At 41.8% G+C, this 17,914-nt stretch overlaps 1 protein-coding gene across 2 annotated transcripts in view; it reads right to left on the bottom strand.

Moving 5' to 3' along the window:
• Ttll7 (tubulin tyrosine ligase like 7) overlaps positions 1 to 17,914 on the bottom strand; it is a 103,795-nt gene that overhangs the window by 25,989 nt on the left and 59,892 nt on the right. For both annotated transcript variants that reach the window (XM_050160101.1, XM_050160102.1), the window contains exons 15-18: positions 13,842 to 14,049; positions 10,023 to 10,234; positions 8,993 to 9,127; positions 6,589 to 6,669 (exon numbers count right to left, since the gene is read on the bottom strand). In XM_050160101.1, coding sequence (XP_050016058.1) covers positions 6,589 to 6,669; positions 8,993 to 9,127; positions 10,023 to 10,234; positions 13,842 to 14,049 — 636 coding nt within the window. The remainder of the gene's footprint in view (positions 1 to 6,588; positions 6,670 to 8,992; positions 9,128 to 10,022; positions 10,235 to 13,841; positions 14,050 to 17,914) is intronic.

Raw genomic sequence — 17,914 nt, 5'->3', positions numbered from 1 at the left:
AGACTGCATTCTACCCAAGTCCATCAGATGCTCATCCCATATTTACCAGCATTCTTACACCACATGCAAAACACGAAGTACCATTTCACGTGTGGCTGCACTCGTGTATACGCCAGGTTACTAAAGAAAGGAGGATACAGACAGGTGCCAGCTTGCTGATAAGAAAACTCAAACACCGAATCTAGACTGAACTGGTCTCACGAATGTGTACAGCAAACTTCCCGCCAGTGACTATCCATGAGACTTGGTCACTTTGGGACAGATTAGAGCAAACCGACTCTATTTGAGGTGCTCGGGCCAGAGAGGCAGGACAGACATTGAAATTTTGAATGTTTGAAATTGAGGATTACATATGCTGCCAAGTGCCAATCCACGGGTGGTTAGAGCCCGGAGGTATAAGCCTCCAAACTGAGGGCCTAAGCCTCTAAAGAATTGGCTGTTAGTCTCATGGTCTACTCAGCCTTCCCTAGAGCTGTGGCTCTGGTCATAACCATCCGGCACTGACAGAAGTTTTCTTTTCCTACACCCAGACCCTCTGGTTAGAACAGAAGGACCCCAGGCAGGTGGCTGATAGTATCTTAGCCTATAGTGATATTTTATTTATGTTTTATTAAATAAAGCTTGCCTGAAGATCAGAAGGTAAAACTAAACCACTAAAAGGCCAGGCAGTGGTGTCATATACCTTTAAACCCAAGATTTGAGAGACAGAGGCAGTGGATCTCTGTGAGTTCAAGGTCGCCCTGGGCTACACAAAATCAAAGGAAAAACAAATCCAGGTGCAGTGGCTCACACCTTTAATCCCAGTACTAGGGAGTCACCTGCCTTTAATCCCAGCACTAAAGGGGACTATAAATGGGAGGAGACAGAGGTCAGGGCTCAGTCTGCAGTCGCCCAGCCTTGCGAGAGGTAAGACTTCTCTAGTCTTACCTTGCATTTCTGATCTTCGGTTTGGACCCCAATATCTGTCTCTGGGTTTTTATTATTCGTGCTACAAATGGTACCCAAATGTTTAGCAAAAAATTTCCACATAAAGCCTGAGAAAGCTTTAAAAAAAAAAAAAAGATTCTACATAGACAAAAACAGACTCAAGCACAGCTCCTTGCTTGGCAACTCTCTTTACTCCTGTAGGCTCTGTTTGCTAGAGACAAGCAGAGGCACAGTTCCTTTAAGAGAGGATACCTGACTCAGCATTAGCAGGAAAAACAACATGGTGGCTCTTTTAAGAGGCCGTGCTACCAAACACTTACATGTTTTTGAACAGTCAGTGACATACTTCTTGGTGGTATCATGGACCTAGAAACTCCACAATGTTGTAGCGATAAGCACAGTTCCTGCCAATATTTCCATCATGAAGCTAGACTCTCAGGAAGCTAAGGAATGGGGGGAACCAGTCACCAAAGCCGCAGCTTTAATCCTAGTCATGCCTCTTAGCAGACTAAAGACTCATGTGGTCAGAAAAAAAAAAAGACAGAGATAGACAGTAAAGACAAATTCAGTTGGGGGGAATACCTCTAGACTGTTTACAGTGTGTTTAAAAACATATGTAGGCTTGGGAGAGAAAAGAAATTAGAGAAAGTCCTTTAAAAAAGAAATAGAGTAGCCAAGCATGATGGCACATGCCTTTAATCCCAGCATGTGGGAGGAAGAGGCAGAGGCAGGAAGATATCTGTGAGTTTGAGACCAGCCTAGTCTAGATCAATTCAGAACAGCCAAAGATACACAGGGAAATCCTGTCTCAAAAAAATATCAAAAATTGCACTCGGGAGGCAGAGGCAGGCGGATCTCTGTGAGTTCGAGACCAGCCTGGTCTACAAGAGCTAGTGCCAGGGCAGGAACCAAAAGCTACGGAGAAGCCCTGTCTCGAAAAATCAAAAAAAAAATCAAAAATTAAAAAATAAAAATAAAAGAAATATAGCAAAAAGAAAAACCACATAAAGATAGAAAATACACAGAGAATCTTGATACTGTATGCTATTATGCTGTCTTTGAATTGTTTGACTGCTGAGGAAGGAGCAACAGCTACTAAAAGACATTTGATTATAAATGCTGTTGGATTAAACCAACCTATATATTTTAAAAATATCTTGACTTCAAAATGTAAGCCAAAAGACATGTTACTTAGGGAGAGAGGTTCTGTTTTTATTTCCACAGGAAATGAGAGGCTGTGGATTCGTTCTCAGTTAAGGAAACTCAGGCTTGATCAAGGAAGACCCCCTGATCAGTGTCTGACATGAGTGGATGGCCCGGACTCAATATCTCAAAGAACATCTGCTGCAGTTGCTTCTGAGTTCTGCATCCACAACAGCATCAAGGCTGATGGCTGAGATGATCAGGCCTCACTGAATACTCCAGTCAGGATTTGACCATAATCCTAAATTTTCTCAGGGCTTTCAAAGATTACCGGTGCCCCCAGTCATCAGGAAGCAGCCTAGAAAACTATGCCCATATTTCCCCCTCTACCCACAAAATGGATTAAAGGCCTGGGATCAGAGCCTAGTTCCACCTCCTTTCCTTACTTCCTTGGGACATGGAGTCAGACATGTCCATCTCTCTCAGCCATCCCTCCACTTGTAAAAAAGATCATTCATTGTACCTTGAAAAATATAAAAACACATAAGAAAATGGGAAAATGACAGCAAATAGCATCTCTTCCTTTATCTTGGTTCAGTTAACTTTACTCTAGAAATGAGTTATCATAATTTGGCAGAGTCCAAACAATAGGGGTTCTTTGAAATGGGATCTCATTATGTAGCCATGGCTAGCCTGGAGCTTGCTACGTAGACAAGGATGGCCTTGCATGTATATTCATCCAGCTGTCTTTCCCTCTTCAGTGTTGGGAGTGTAGGGTTTGCTACTACATGGCTGCTTTAAAAAAAATGATGCCAGGTATGTATGTAGGTAGGTAGATGGACAGACAGACAGACAGGTTAATTTTGGGGCAATGAATATGGTACAATATGTATTGTGACTTGTTTCTTTAATATAGGGTATCTTTTTAGGATAGTATCAAATGGAAAACTTCACTGGATCCTCTCACAACCTCTCTAAGTTCCTAAGTGGGAAGACAGCATAGAAATTTTTATCTAAGACCCTTAAATGCAGAAGTCAATAAACATGGCTGGATTTTCACATTTAAATAAATTAAAACTAAGTTACAAACTCAATTCCATGGTCACAGTAGCCACATTTCAAGCATTCAGTAGCCTCCTGCAACTGGTAACTACTGTATTGAACACACAGACACAGACATTATCCACCCTTGCAGAAAGCTTCTAGGAGCTGAGCTCACAAAATATCGGCCCGAAACTGCTGGAATTTTTATGTCACTTGCCTATTCACATTGGAGCTCACCATTCAGGATGCATGGGGGAAACAGAGATGAAAAATGGAGGCCATACACACTCAATAGGTTCCCTCTTTTCCAACATGAACATGGTCCATCTTATCTCCAGATAATTCAGAAGGAGAACCAGACAGCAGAAGGCATCAGCCTCCCATAGACCCTGCATTGAACCTGCTTCATGCTGTGCCTTCCCCCATGACAAAGAATGTTCAAGTTATTTTACTACCATGTTTGTTCCGCCAGTCTTAAGTCACGGGCTTGAATTCTATATTCTACTCATGGACGGTTCTAGAATAGTCTTCAAGCAAATGCAACTGAATTCCATGGATGTTCCAGGTCTTTTTAACCATAAACCCCACTGTGAGCCACTCCAGCTGCTTCTGGTATTTGACTTTTCTAAATAGCACTGTTCTAATGTTGATATGTGGAAATCTTTTCTATTATTCAGGATGAAAATCGACAGGACACGGGCCAGAAATGGTTTTTCCGAGTCACAAGGTTAGGAGCACCTGTGATCTAACAGGTCCCGTATATGACCTTTGTGAAGCATTAGACCCATGCACTGACAGCAGAGTAAAGGCCCTCTTAGCCCTGCTAGTCCCGCTGGTGTGCAATAGCCATCTTATTAATTCTGACCAATATGAGAGTTTCCACCCGCTATTGCTTCATCATTAGTGAGGCCAAGGATCTATTTACATGCTAATTGGCTGTTCGAAGATCCATTAAGTTGTCTCTACATAGCCTTCTTATGCACTTTACTGTGCTACTTTCTGCAGACCAGTTTGTCTTTGGCTGATTGATTAGTAAGAATCACCGCTTCACCCCTCTTACCTTTCATTTTAGATGCACTAAATCGATCTCTCCTCCTCAAACCACCCCCGCCGCCTCAACACCCTCACTCTTTAATTTGGTTTAAGATGGTCTTGTCCCCCCATTTGTATGGTTTTTGGTTTTGATTTTTTAAGCTATGGTTTCACAGTATTGCCCAGAATGGTCTGGGACAACCTTCGTGCCTTGGCTTCTTGAACACTGGGGCTATAGAGAAGAACCACTACATGTGATTTTTAAATTTTCATATAACTTGTTGGGACCAATTGAGTCCTGGCCTTCAGCTTCTCTTCCCTGCTAGAGCCTTCTAATTGAAGTTACTAGAAGCTGTACCTAGCCTCGAGGATCAGAGGATGGAATTTTCACCTGTTGGCCATTGACTGCAGGGTATTTCAGCCTCCATGGTGCTACTAAAGAGGGGCTTTTGTACCAGCGATTAGAGGTCCGTGTGTTGGTCTGTCTTTGCGAGTATTTCCTCAACCTCCAGCCCCTTGCCCGAAGCTCGTGAACTGGGTTCTAACGCATAGAGTGCAGATGGGGAGGGGGCCGGTGCGTGGCAATAACTAAACATTTCAGGCTTTCCCTTTAACCCCTCTTTGTCAGGTCTTTCTTAAGACGCTGTTTCCCCACTTTACGACTATAGTCATCTTTCTGCATTTCCTTTTGTCCCTTATTTTCTTGTGAAATAACCAATTGTTTTGACATCATTGTATTAGCTGCTTTTGTTCCTGTGGTAAAATGCCCGCCTCCCAGTCTTCTCTGCAGCTGTACCTCATTCTCTCCTCAGAGCTCACTTTTTCCCGCCATCTGAGACCCCTCATCTTCCCTCTGACTACAACACTGCTCTTGGCTAGACCAAACCTCAGTTTACTCAGGAACTTTGTGCTGCCTAACCCTGGCGGTCCTTGTTCCAGGCCACTGCCATCGAATCATCAACACACAATCATCGTTAGGCAGAAAAACCCTCTCAGGTTTAAATTCTCTCCTCACTACCACCATTTCCTTTTGTCTTCTTCCCCCAATTTCTTGAAACCTGCCTGCAGCAGCTAGAGCTTTTCTTCCCTTTTTAAGTACAGTAATTGGATCCCTTCCAGCTAATTTTTGCTCCCCACCATTCCTCGAAATTTGTGATCACCACTAACCTCCATGTTTGCCCAAAATGACAGAGAACTTGGTGCTCACCTCCTAGAGGCAACTTCCAGCACGGCCTATGGCCCACTAGTCTGCCATGAGGACGACGCTCCTGGGCTTCAGTGACACTCTGTCCTCACTGTTTTCCACACTGCACCTCCTGTCTCTTCTCAGTCATCTTCAGAGACCCCCCCCCAATTCCTACACAGAGGGGATTTCATTCCCACAAGGCTCTTGTCTTCTAACAAACTCTCCATGTGGTCCCTTCCAGCCCCATTCCCTTACCTTATAGACTCCTAATCTTTCTTATCTCCATTCCCAAGCTCAGTTCTGTCTTCATGTTCATATGAACATCACTTTTCATAAATGATATCACATTTATCATCGCTTTGATATCTAATCAGTACATCAACATAACATATCTCAGATCAAAACAGGGGGCTGGAGAGATGACTCAATGGCCCCAAGCATTTGTTCTTGCAGAGTACCCAAGTTTGACTCCTAGAATCAATATGGAGGTTCATACGTGCACAGAACTTCAGTTTCGGGGAATAAGACACCGTTTTGGACCTCTCTGGGGTCCTGGATGCATGTGGTGCACAAATGTAGACTCGGGCACACACATACACACATAAACCCACACGACAAATGGGCAGAATCCCACCCAGGCTAGCACCACTGTGCTAAGTACTCCCTCGTTCCCGCCTCAGTTACCCTACAAGAATCCTGGCTCCTTTCTATTCCAACTGTGCCACATTCTCGCTGCCGTAGTTTGACTCCTCTCAAGTAGTTCTCAGCCCTTTAAAATTACTAATCGAACTATAAATGTTTTCCCAAACTTTTCCAGTCGCCTCTCATGTGCAAAACTAAAACCTGATCTTCTTGCAAGCCATAAAGCCTCGCCATCCTAGCTCATCTCGTACCGCTACTGTAGCACTTACTTTTCCAGCCAAAAAATGAGTTCATTTTACAAGATAATTAAATTATCATATATAGACACACATATATAAATATATGTTAATAAGAAAATTGCCTCTGTGGCCCTTCTGCTCCTCAAGCTAATCTCCACTCATGATCTCTGTTCCTGCCCCGCCCTCTGCCGCCACACGGATCCACAGATTTCCGCACAGTTAAACTGCCTTGTCCTCAATCTACTTTTCATCCTCACGATCTAAATCCTTGTCTAACAGAAGCAAATCAATGTTCACATATAAAATTGCTATGAATTTGGCCACAGGTTTCAGCCTAATAAACACACAAAGGGCAAAGGGATGCGTGCCACTCACTTTTCGTTGTTTTACGGAGTCCAATTTTATGAGCCAATATGAAGCCACTTTTGTTTTATAATGCTTCCAGTTATCCATGATCTGTGGGGGAAAGACGTGAACAGATTTAACCTAGGATGCTCACCAAGGCGGTAGACAAATGTGTTAGCACCGATTCTATTAATTTCTGCAGTGGAAACACCGTTAGACTACTTATAGTGAAACTCCACTACTTGCACAAGCCAGAGGTTTTAAATCCAAAGCCTTTCCTTCCTTTTCACTAAGAATAATATCACTCAATGAATATAAGTCAGAAATCTGTAGACACACATATTCTAGACAGAAATCCAGCCTATAGGATTTTCATCTTGCTATGTTACCCACCTAGTAATAGAATATTAAATAATACATTAAAAGTCAGCCTATATCCAATTAGGATTCTACTAACCCATTCTCTGTATGACCGGTATCACAACAGCATTTCTCAACATATATTCTAGTAGCATATACTGTAGCAAACATTCAAGTCTGGAACACAGTAGGCAGGCAGCAAAGAATCTAATGTACAATATTAGTTATGTTTCATTAATTACATATGCCTGGTAATCTTCTTTATAATCATAATAGTCACAAATATTAGTTCTACGTTCTCATCTTCTAATAAAAAAAAATAACCTTAGCAGGGCTGCAGTGATAGCCCAGTGGCTAAGAGCATTTGTTACCCTCGTAGAGGACCTGGGCTTGATTCCCAGCATCCATCTGGTGATGCATAAATGTAACTCTCGTTCTAGGGGATTCGACACTTTCTTTCGACCTCTGAGCATCAGGCACACATGTGGTGTATACACATGCATGCAAGCAAAGTATCAAACAAATAAAATGAAAAAATTTTAAAAGAAAATGGCAGATCATAAAAACAAACAGAAAATGATGTATCTGGTGCAAAGTTACTGGTTTTCCTTAAAAATAAATACTGCCAAAATAAGTAACCGCTTATCCAGCTGGTGGCACAGTGCTGGGCAAAGGTGCCCACTGCCACGTGTGACAACCGGAATTAAGGCGCTGGGACACGCTTGGCGGTAGGAGACAACTGGCTCCCTGAAGTATGCCATGGCATGTGTCGGCTCACGCACATACAAACACTAAACAAAAAATAAGTGTAATTTAAAATTGTAAAACATATCAGCACAATGCCTGATACTCAACCTAAAGTTTCTTTTGTTGTAGCAAATAGCAGCTCCCCCACAGACAACATACCACTTTCACGTTTGAAAAGCCATTATCACCAAAAAATGCAAAACATTTAACATAATAACAAAAATATGATGCTCTTACGGATCTTTACAACAAGAAAGTTTTTTCTTGTTTTGTTATTATTTCCATACACTTGATTTATAAAGCAATGTGAACAGTAAAATGAGCCAGTGTAAACTGTGGTTGTTATTCTTCATATTACCACTAGATGGTGCTATGTCTTCTGGGAAAAAAAAAAAAAACACAACCTACTCCAAACAGCTTTCTATAGCTGAAGAATGACCCAAGAATGGCCATTTAGAAAGCGTGTTGGGTGCAGGAAAGAAATGTACTTCTACCAAATCATTTCAGTAACCTTAGATTTTCTTTTCCAAGACAGGAGCTGAGCCTCTGAAACTGCCGTTTCCAAAGCCTCCGCTGGGTGGCAAATGAAAAGAACCCAGCCAGACTGTTCCAACACATGGTGTGCTAGGCATCACCTTTAAATCTTTCTGTCGTTTCCGAGCAGGGCGCTGCTATTATCCTCGCATCTCTTTTCACCTTAGACTTCTTCAACTCAGTAAACTTTTCCATGGAAAAGTTTATCCTGATATTTCTCTGATCGCGAAGAACAGTTATTTGATGTTAATTATTCTCACTTGACAGCCTCATTAGATGACAAAATGTTCCTAATATCTAAAATAAAAGTTTCTGGGGCCTAAAGGGAATAGAATTACATTTCCTATGCAATTAAGTACAGTTCGGCAAGAAAACACATTTTTGTTTCGATGCATGGGAGCCATGTGTCCATGCACATATGTGTGCAGTGCACATGCATGCTGGTGTGTGTGTACATGCTTGTGCATGAACATGCACACCTGTGGATGGCAGAGCTCAGTCCTGGTTGTCTGTCCTCCAGGGGGCAATTACCTTGGGTTTTTAAGATCCAAACTCTCACTGGGAGCTGGGGCTCACCAGGTACCCTGGGTAACTGCCATAGAATTACTGAAATCGTCCTGTCTCTGCCTTCCACTTCCCAGGGCTGAGACTACAGGTGCACGTCATATGCCAGGCTCTAACGTAAGTGTTGGGGATCCAACTCAAGACCTCATGCTTGACCAGCAAGCATTCTGCCAGCGGATCCTGTCTCCCGGTCGCAAGGAACACATGCTCACGCTTGCTGGATACTCACGTCTTCTATCAAGAGCTCAGACTCTGCATCTGACTTCCCTGGATAGCGGATCCTCATGTCCTTCAGCACAAACAAGGTCTGGCTTGTGAGGTCGTCCTCCTGTTCTTTTGTTTTCAATTGCCGCAAAGACTCATTCTTAAATTTGAAAGAATACAGAGATGTGGAGGGGGGTCTTACTTCACTGTGCCAGTATCATTTAAAAGATATTTCTAGGTAAAAATGATGTGCTTTTAAATTTTTTAAATGGACATTTGTGAATTTTTAGCATCAAATTGGTTATTATTAGCAAGGATATATTTTATATTTCCTCCTGGTTGCATTTTACCATGCTCAAGGTATAAATATTAAATATGAGTATTTTTAAAGGACTTCCTAGTCTCTTTCATTTACTGCAAATTCTTGGTTTATAAAATAAAATCAGTCATTGTTATAAAATGAACAAAATCAGTTGACTTCCTGAGTTTTACCCTGGGAGACATCAGTGTTAGTGAAACAAAGACTTTAACTAAATCTCTGGTCTAGCTCCAGGAAAATATAATAGACCCACAGACTACCTCAACTATAAGTTTCTGCAGTTTATGCTGAAAAGGGGCTACGACATGTTAATTTAGTATGCAGAAAGCATTCTGAACAGCACTGTAGCCAGGCTCTATAAATATAATTTATCAGTTTTTAAACTACTGATCTAGTATCTTAAGAGTTATTTTCCATACAATAAATGTGCTTGTGTCTACAGACGCCAATAAAACACTGCAAAACCATGCATTTACTCGGGTGGTTGCCAACAGCATCACCCTCCTGTATCAGGAAATGGGAAATAAAGCAAGGCTTCTTTCTACACATCCTTGAGGTCTGTGATATGCTGGGGTCTACGATACGTGAACAATACAATTTCCCAAGGTCATAAGTCAAAATGCAGAAGAAATCAGGGGTTCCACTCATCATCCGCTCAACCGATCCCTTTACCACCTACATTCTGAGTACAGTGTTTTCTGCAACCTTGAAAGGGCACAACCGATCAATAGCTTACCACCAGAGAGTGGGAGCTGGAAGAGCTGGTATCGGTACTGTTAGGCAGGTGTTTCGTGTAGGAGGAAGCACGGTTTAAGGAATGTGACCGAGAGGCTGAAGTTGGTCGTGCTAACGGTATCACTTGTTGAGAAGAAAAGGGGCGCACATCCCGGTTGGAAGGTAAGTGAGCAGAGATGGACCGAGGGCAGCTGACGGAACGCCTCATGGAATCTATCGGTGATGGAGAAGCGGTGCTGTTAGTACACTTTCCTCCCTATTCGGTCACCAGAGACTAATGATTAGACCAGGCAGTGGCTGGATAACAAGGGTCAAACCCCAGACGCCATCACAAGAGGGGAAATTTGGAATTAATTCTTCAATTTGAACAGCGCACATGGTACAAAACAGTTCTGGCATAGGAAGAACGGTTGCACCGGGAAATGCTGCAGACAGGACTTCAATTCTAAGTTCTTAATGTGAGAAGCATTCGAGAAACAAGGAAGGGGATGCACACTCATGAGGCACTTGTGAGCCAGGCATCCTCCAAGGTCCTGCACCTTAATGTCATGCTTTACGGAAACCTCTGCAAGGGGTGTGTGTGTGTGTGTCTGTGTGTGTGTGTGTGTTCATGTATGTTGAGTGCAGGAACATACAAGCCATGGCACACATAAAGAGTTCAGTTTTCAGCTCCTGCCTTCAGCCTTATTTGAGACAAGGTCTTCTCACCATCATCACTCTCAGCTGTGGGCACGAGAGTAGCTGTCACCAGACGACAGGGATTCTTCTGGCTTCACCCCTCCCCCGCATCTTGCCATAGGAACACAGAATTACAAACATGCGACTGCGCCTGGCATCACCTGCTTCCGGGGAACCCGCACTCAAGTCCTCACACTGACACAGCGATTATTTCACCCACTGAACCATCTCTCTAGCCAGGAGAGGAAATTTCTATTGTCTGTTTTTCCCAAAGGACCACAGCAAGATGGTGGCCAAGGTCAGCGGCCTAAAGTCCTCACCACTTAATGCTAACAGCCTCCACTTTCCTATAATGCCACAATGATCGATTAGCCTTGGGTGGAAACTGGCTGTTAGAGTCTCTGTGTAGGTTGGGAGAGTTTACATTTTGCAGCAAAGATCACAGGAAGAAGGAAAGGAGAACAGAGACAGGGTAAAGAGGTAAAGTATAGAATCCAAGGCCAAGAATTAGAGTCACAGAACATAAGAATATTATGAAGAATATTTTAATGTAATTTAAATACAATAAACTAGTAAAAAGAGCTGCAGCAAACTGGTGTAGTCTTATTCTCTCTCTCTCTCTCTCTCACACATACACACACACACACACACACACATACACACACACACAAATAATTTCAACAGCAAAAGATTTAAGCGAAGAAAAAGATTAAGTCAAAGAACAGGACTGTTATCAGAATAAATATCTAATGAAGCCATCAACTATCTGCCCTTGTGCATTCTGGGAACACTGCTGCGGCTCATGACCTGGAAAAAGATAATTGCTCAACACTGTCAGCGTTTTTATCTTTTCTTCTGCTCGTTTGTCCTGCAGATCCTCCATTCTGGATTTGTTCTCTGTTTGGAGAATAGGTCAGTCTTCATTAAGGAAATATTTTAATTAAACTCACATGAAGCCAGGTTGCATACCCAAATATCTCTCTTCATCGGCTGTTGAAAAGAATTCAAACTTCGTAAAGGTGACGGTTATGAATGGCAGGTTTAGGGGTGCACTTCTAAAAGATACTGGGAGCATGTGGTAAAAGTAAAACTCTTTATGTTCTGCAGAGCATAAAATACACGCTCATTCAAGTTTTAGGAGATGCTGTTTAAAAACAACAACAAAAAAAAAAAAAAACTTGTTTGTTGCAAGTATTAACTTCCTTCTGTACCTGTGACCCAGAACTCTTTAACAGTCACTGTATTGGAACAGAAAACCGGCCAGTTTACCCTTAAAAAATATTAGTTACAAAGGTCACATATTTAACATACAACAATAATACAAAGGTCATGTCTTAAAAAAAAAATTCTAAACCATTTGCTCCAAGATACACTGTAGGTCTACCATCTTTGTAAGCCTAAGGTAAGGATTGAGTAAGTAAAACCTGCTCATTGGTCAGAAGAAAATATCTTCTCAAATCAGCTCAGATTTTTGCTTTTCACCTACATACCTGGAAATTCAGACAAGAAAACTAGAGTAGTTTGATATATTGGAGGTAGATTAGGAAACATAGTTCTGACTTAACATCTATAAATTATGGGAGAAGAAAGTCTTTATGTTGTGTGTGAGGCTATAACAATACCCTAAGTCCATTGTCTGCACAAGAAAGTGTTACTCTTGGTCTGGATTTTGTCCTTGGTCATCAGTTTATGGAGGATTTGTGATTATGAGACTCCTACTGTAAGATTAAAGAATGAATACGAAACAAAGTGAAACCCTTGCTATAATCTCTGCCTAAATATACAATAAGGGTATAAATATGTAATTGAATTAGACTGACTTAAAATTTCTACATCAAAATGTGTTTTAATTCCGTCTCCTACCTTATGATACTCTATCTGACCAGGGCTCTTTAGACTATTGGCCCCAGAGCATAGAACAGTCCCAGAGTTGTAAAACTCTACAGAAATTTTCCTCTCCCTGACCCGTAGCCCTCATAGGTTCAAGCTATGAAATAATAGTCACATTAGCTAACAGGGAAGCGATCTAAAACCCAGCAAAATCTCAACATAAAAATGTCAGATTCCAGAATAAAAACTGAGTCATACCATCCAGAGACACACTTACGGGATCCTTAAGGAAAAGAAGCGAGGGAGTATAACTTACAATTGCTGATACTTGGAAAATTTCAGTCAATATGATGGAACATGGTACATTGTTTCCTCTCCAAATATACAAACCTTCCTTGACAAGAGCAAGGGTACATGTATCTCTATGGAATATTTGGGGAGAAATAAAACCAAAGTGCTGTTTCTCTGAATTCTTCATGTTTTAGTTCTTCTTTCCTTGGGGCTCTTTGCTACATGTCTCGAAGGCCAGTTTTAAAACACATTATCAGGCCCCATATTTACTAAACATTGCTGGGAACCAGATGTGCAAAGGCTCCAGCTATGTTTACTGCAATGCTGAGCTGGCTACTTTGAAACCTTGGGACACTGTGTGCTATGCAAATGGCTGAGTGGCATGGGTGTTCAGATAGTCCTAGTTCAGAAGTGGTGTTTTTTTTTTTTTTAAGGAAAATGGAGATAATTAGGTTCTATATTTGAGAGTGAGTGCCACATCAAGAGGCCAGACCGTGGATATCTGGGATTGAAGAAAGGAAAAGAAAGAGAGTGAAAATAGAGGGAGAGAGAGAAGAGAGAAGTTGGTTGCTTTCCTAAATACCCATGATGTGCCCCAAGTCCTGAGTGACTGCTTACCCAGGATGGAAGTGAGAAGGAGCAAGATCTCAACTGCTTCAGAACTAGGTGACAGTGCCAAACGAAGCAGACAAAAGGTAGACACTGAAGCAGAGACGATGTGGCCCCCAACGAGAACTCATTCTGCCTAAAAGAGTTGGCACAGGTTTCTAAAACCCATGCCACAACTGAGCATACAAACTACAGAAGATAGGAGGAAGGAGCCTTAGTTCCATCCAGTTACTAGTTGTAAAGTCTGAGAGGGGACGGACTGGGCTCTGGCCAGGTAAAGAACACAAGGGGTAGAAGAATACGGGTCCCCTCACACATGACAACACTTCTTTTGGCCCAAGGACTTTTTATTGAGTTCGAGAGTTTCAATTCTATAGCTCTTCGTGTATCAACGTAGGAGAGATTGACTTACTGGATTGTTGAATTAGTTTGCAGTGACTGGTGTGTTTAAGGTTACACGGGGCTTGCTCCCGTCTCTTCTGGCACAGTTCCTTTTCATTCTCATCCAGTTCTGAACTGCTACTGCTGCTGCTGCTGCTGCTGCTATAGCTGCTCTCGCTGCTGTAGTAAGACTTCTGCTTCTTCATCACCTCCGCGCATTCTGGCATGCAACACAGGGGCTGAAACACAGTGACACGCCATGCATTTAGAATCCCCTGGATAGTCATTATTTTTAGTTCCACTCCTCCCCCCCCCCCCCACGCTCGCTGCCTTTGGGTGAATATGGAAGTCTCTCTCTACTGCTTGGTACTTTTTAGCCAATAGAGCACACACTGCTGTGAAGTTTCCTTAAATACCCCTTCTCCAATTATATGGCTCAGTCCTGATGAGGACAGTGCTGTTTCTATATAACTGCAATAAAAAGTATAGTTTCTGCAAACAAAGAACAGAAATATTTGATCGAAAAAAATGTAACTATCATAAGCCATACTCTGCTTTTGTTCACTCTACTTAGAGGTGCTGTGGGAACTCCTTCAGCCAATAACCTTTAAGATACCATACCACTTGGGCATGGTCTCTTATACTATAAATGCAGATGTAAAATGTGCCATGCATGTTCTCTCTCTCTCTCTCTCTCTCTCTCTCTCTCTCTCTCTCTCTCGCTCCCTCCCTCCCTCCCTCCCTCCCTCTGCTGCTCAATTCAGTTCCTGTTCCCCATTCATGCAGAGGACTGTGAACTGTTGTGAGTCTACCCCTAAATAAAGAACCCCTTATTATACTCAGTTATGAGCTAGTGTGGGACTACTTTATAGCATCCATCCACACAGAGAGATTAGGCATCAAGATTCATCCACTCAAAAGTGAGTGGGGGTGGGGAGGAAGAAAGACAAGCAAGAAGGACAAAGGAACTAAGAAAGTAGAAGCAAGAGAAGCCATCAGAAGATCATGCCTTCAAGCCATTAACCCTAATACTCAGGAGATAGAGGCTTGCAGAGCTCTGTGAGTTTGAGGACAACCTGGTCTACAAAAATAGTTCCAAGACAGTCAAGGAGGTTATGCAGAGAAATCCTGTCTCAAAACACCAAAAAAAAAAAAAAAAGAAAAAGTCATGTGATCATGCACTCAAACAGAGCCCAAGAATCTATCGGCTCAGATGATGTGCCGGCAGTAAGGCAGTGCTCACATGCTCACATGCCTAGCTCATGGTTGATATTTATTTATTCATTCATTTATTTAATTATTTATTTAGAATCGAACCCAAGGCTGGTCTCATCGAGCTTTTCTGTATATTTGGGAAAATAAACATTTTACTAAATTTGTTATGGATGACTTGAGACCTTTCATAGAGAATTTCTAACTTTGACACAGTCTGGCCACAGGGGGTTGACTGCTTTTTGTCATCAGTGTGACATCTTACAACACGGCATATGAAAATCATTATGGTATGAAGCTTTTTGAACAAAGTGACTCTGCGCTGGTCTGATTAGCGTGGCGCTATGCCCTAATATTTTCAATAGAATCAGTCTACTTCCACTCCTCATGATAGATAAAGATACCAGGTGAAGGGACAGCAAGAGAGATGGGATAGCCTCACTTCAGAAAGTGTGTGCAAGACAGTTCTGTAAATGAGTTGTTTTAAGCCTGCTTGCTAAACACACCATACACCCCCTGTTCCTGCTGAGACAGGCTGCTGTACTTGGAAACTAGTGGCTTTGGTGTTATTGTATATCATAATGAATTCTTTGGATGCCATAGGAGTTTACGGAAAGAAGCTATGTCCCTCCAGTGTGACCGTGTAGGATGAGAGGAGAAAGGGAGAAACATTCTAAGAAGCATCTAGAATACAAAGCAATCCAAAGCATGATGATGTAAAAGTTACAGCTTGTGCCAAAAAAAAAAAAAAATGAAATACAGCTAAAGCTGGAAAGGAGCTGAACACACTAGGTACCAACTTGTCTTTAAACATATGCTCTCCTTTTGATAGTCTAATATTTACAGAGTACTAAAAATGTTCAAGCAGAAATACATAAAAACGTTTGCCAGTAGCACAGTCATCAAACACACTGACAACCTTGGCAAACATGAACCCCAGAGAAAAGATGTCTCTTCAGAAGTTTAGCATGCCCCGCGAGAACAGTGGCACGGTCGGGTTTGCAGGATGCCTTCCTTCAAGCAGAACACAGCTTATGCTTTCCCAGACATTGGCTACATAATTGTTCAGCCCTATACAAAAAAGTCTCAGAGGAAGTGGACCGCTGAACCTTTGTGTTGCGCAAGCATATTGGTCAATCGATAAGTAAATAGGAGTCATAGCAATACAAACTCCCAGTAGAACTCCAAGATGGGATTTCGAAAGTGCAGTGACACAAATTGTGCTACTTTATTTTATTTACAGTTTAATTATGAAACTGAGAAGATATAAAAATACATCAGTGTATAGATATAAACAACTTATGGGTACCAACTTAAGAACATCACTACTGCTTTATGTGTTATTTGTGGCTAATTAATGTTCCTAAATTTTTTAAATAAGTAAGATGCTATTATTCACCCTAGCACAAAGTTAACAAAGGACATTCCAAAGTATTCTTCAACTAATGAAGACCTTGCTGACAGGTGTTCGCCATGAAGCACTGTCCCTCTGAAATGGAGGCTCTCTTTAGACGTTTGGGTCACATTAGACACCCTGATGAAACTTAAATAAAAACTATAGATACTGTTCTACATTAATTGTGCTGTGCTCATCTACTTAGAAATGCTTCTGACTTTAACAACTAAATAATTAATTAAGGAATTACCCGATCCATCTCATTTCAGCAAATACACTGTTAGCTCTTCCTGTTCACCTCTGATGACAGAAGTTGGAAAATACACAATGGGAGCTCTTCCCTGAGACCCATCACACTTTCCTTTAGATGGTAAGTCTAATATGAAGGAAAATATATGATGCCTCAGGGCCTTTGTAGCATGGACGTTATGTCCCCAGGTAGTCTCAAGCTGGCTTTGGCAAACTGTGGCGACTGTTATGCAAATCTTAGAAATTCCAGGGGTACAACTGGTTGGTGCAAGGTACCTATAAGATATTCAAAGCTTAAAAACTCCTCAAATGTTTCCGCAAATGGAGTCATGACATTCACTTTTCTAAATAATCTAAGTATACTGTCTCACAGGAATTTCCAGCTGAGAATAATGTCTAACGTCTGAGGTCTTCACACAATAATCCCCTTGCATTATTTCCAATTCTCCCTCCTAAAGTCACAAACTCCCACACGTCCCTCATACCTGGTACAGCAGCATCACAACTACAGGGCTCTGTCTGGAATGTCCCTCCTCAACCACATGAGCAGGGCTCATTTTGCAACTCCAGTTCAAATGGAAATGCTGCCAGGAGGCTGTCATCTGTCAACCCTTGTCATTCACACTCTATTCAAACACTCACCTCTTACACCTTGCTTTGACAAATACCTATCTACTCTCCAGCTAGCTAAGAAGGATCTTTTGAGCACATTCAACAGTTCTGACCAATAGATTTTGGGAACATGTGATATGTTAGGCACTTTTAGGTGCTACAGATAAGATGAAAATCCATTTCTCACCTTCAAGGTATTCACAATCTCACACAAATAACGACTCATCATAAAAGCTCTAAAATGGCATAACTTATGGGAAAGAGGTGGAGGAGGAGTTATGAAACTTAGGTCTACATGGTGGTGCCAGGGCAAGTTCACAGAGTATCATGGTGTAGCCTTGTTTGGAGGGAGTCTCAATCGATCTAGCAATGTATCGATGAGGGTTCTTTTCTCCACTGGTTTACTAACAGGTATTAAAGCATGAAAGCCTAACAAACGTGTCTATGAATGCAGAGATGGCTTGACAATGCCATAAATATAGATAGAAATAGAGATAAACAGCAACACACTGATAAATGTGTCTATGGTTTCTCAAATTCAACTTCTTGCTTCCCTGCTACTGAAGAATGTGTCATATATGAAACTGTAGAACCATCACCACAAAACAGATGTGAAATAAAACAAGCATCTGCCT

Source organism: Alexandromys fortis, unplaced genomic scaffold (genome assembly GCF_014885135.2).
Source record: "Alexandromys fortis isolate MF-2015 unplaced genomic scaffold, M_Fortis_MF-2015_v1.1 scaffold_124, whole genome shotgun sequence".
NCBI lineage: Eukaryota > Metazoa > Chordata > Mammalia > Rodentia > Cricetidae > Alexandromys > Alexandromys fortis.
Note: the sequence above shows the minus strand (reverse complement) of the source record. Positions and strands in the feature narration are given on the sequence as shown.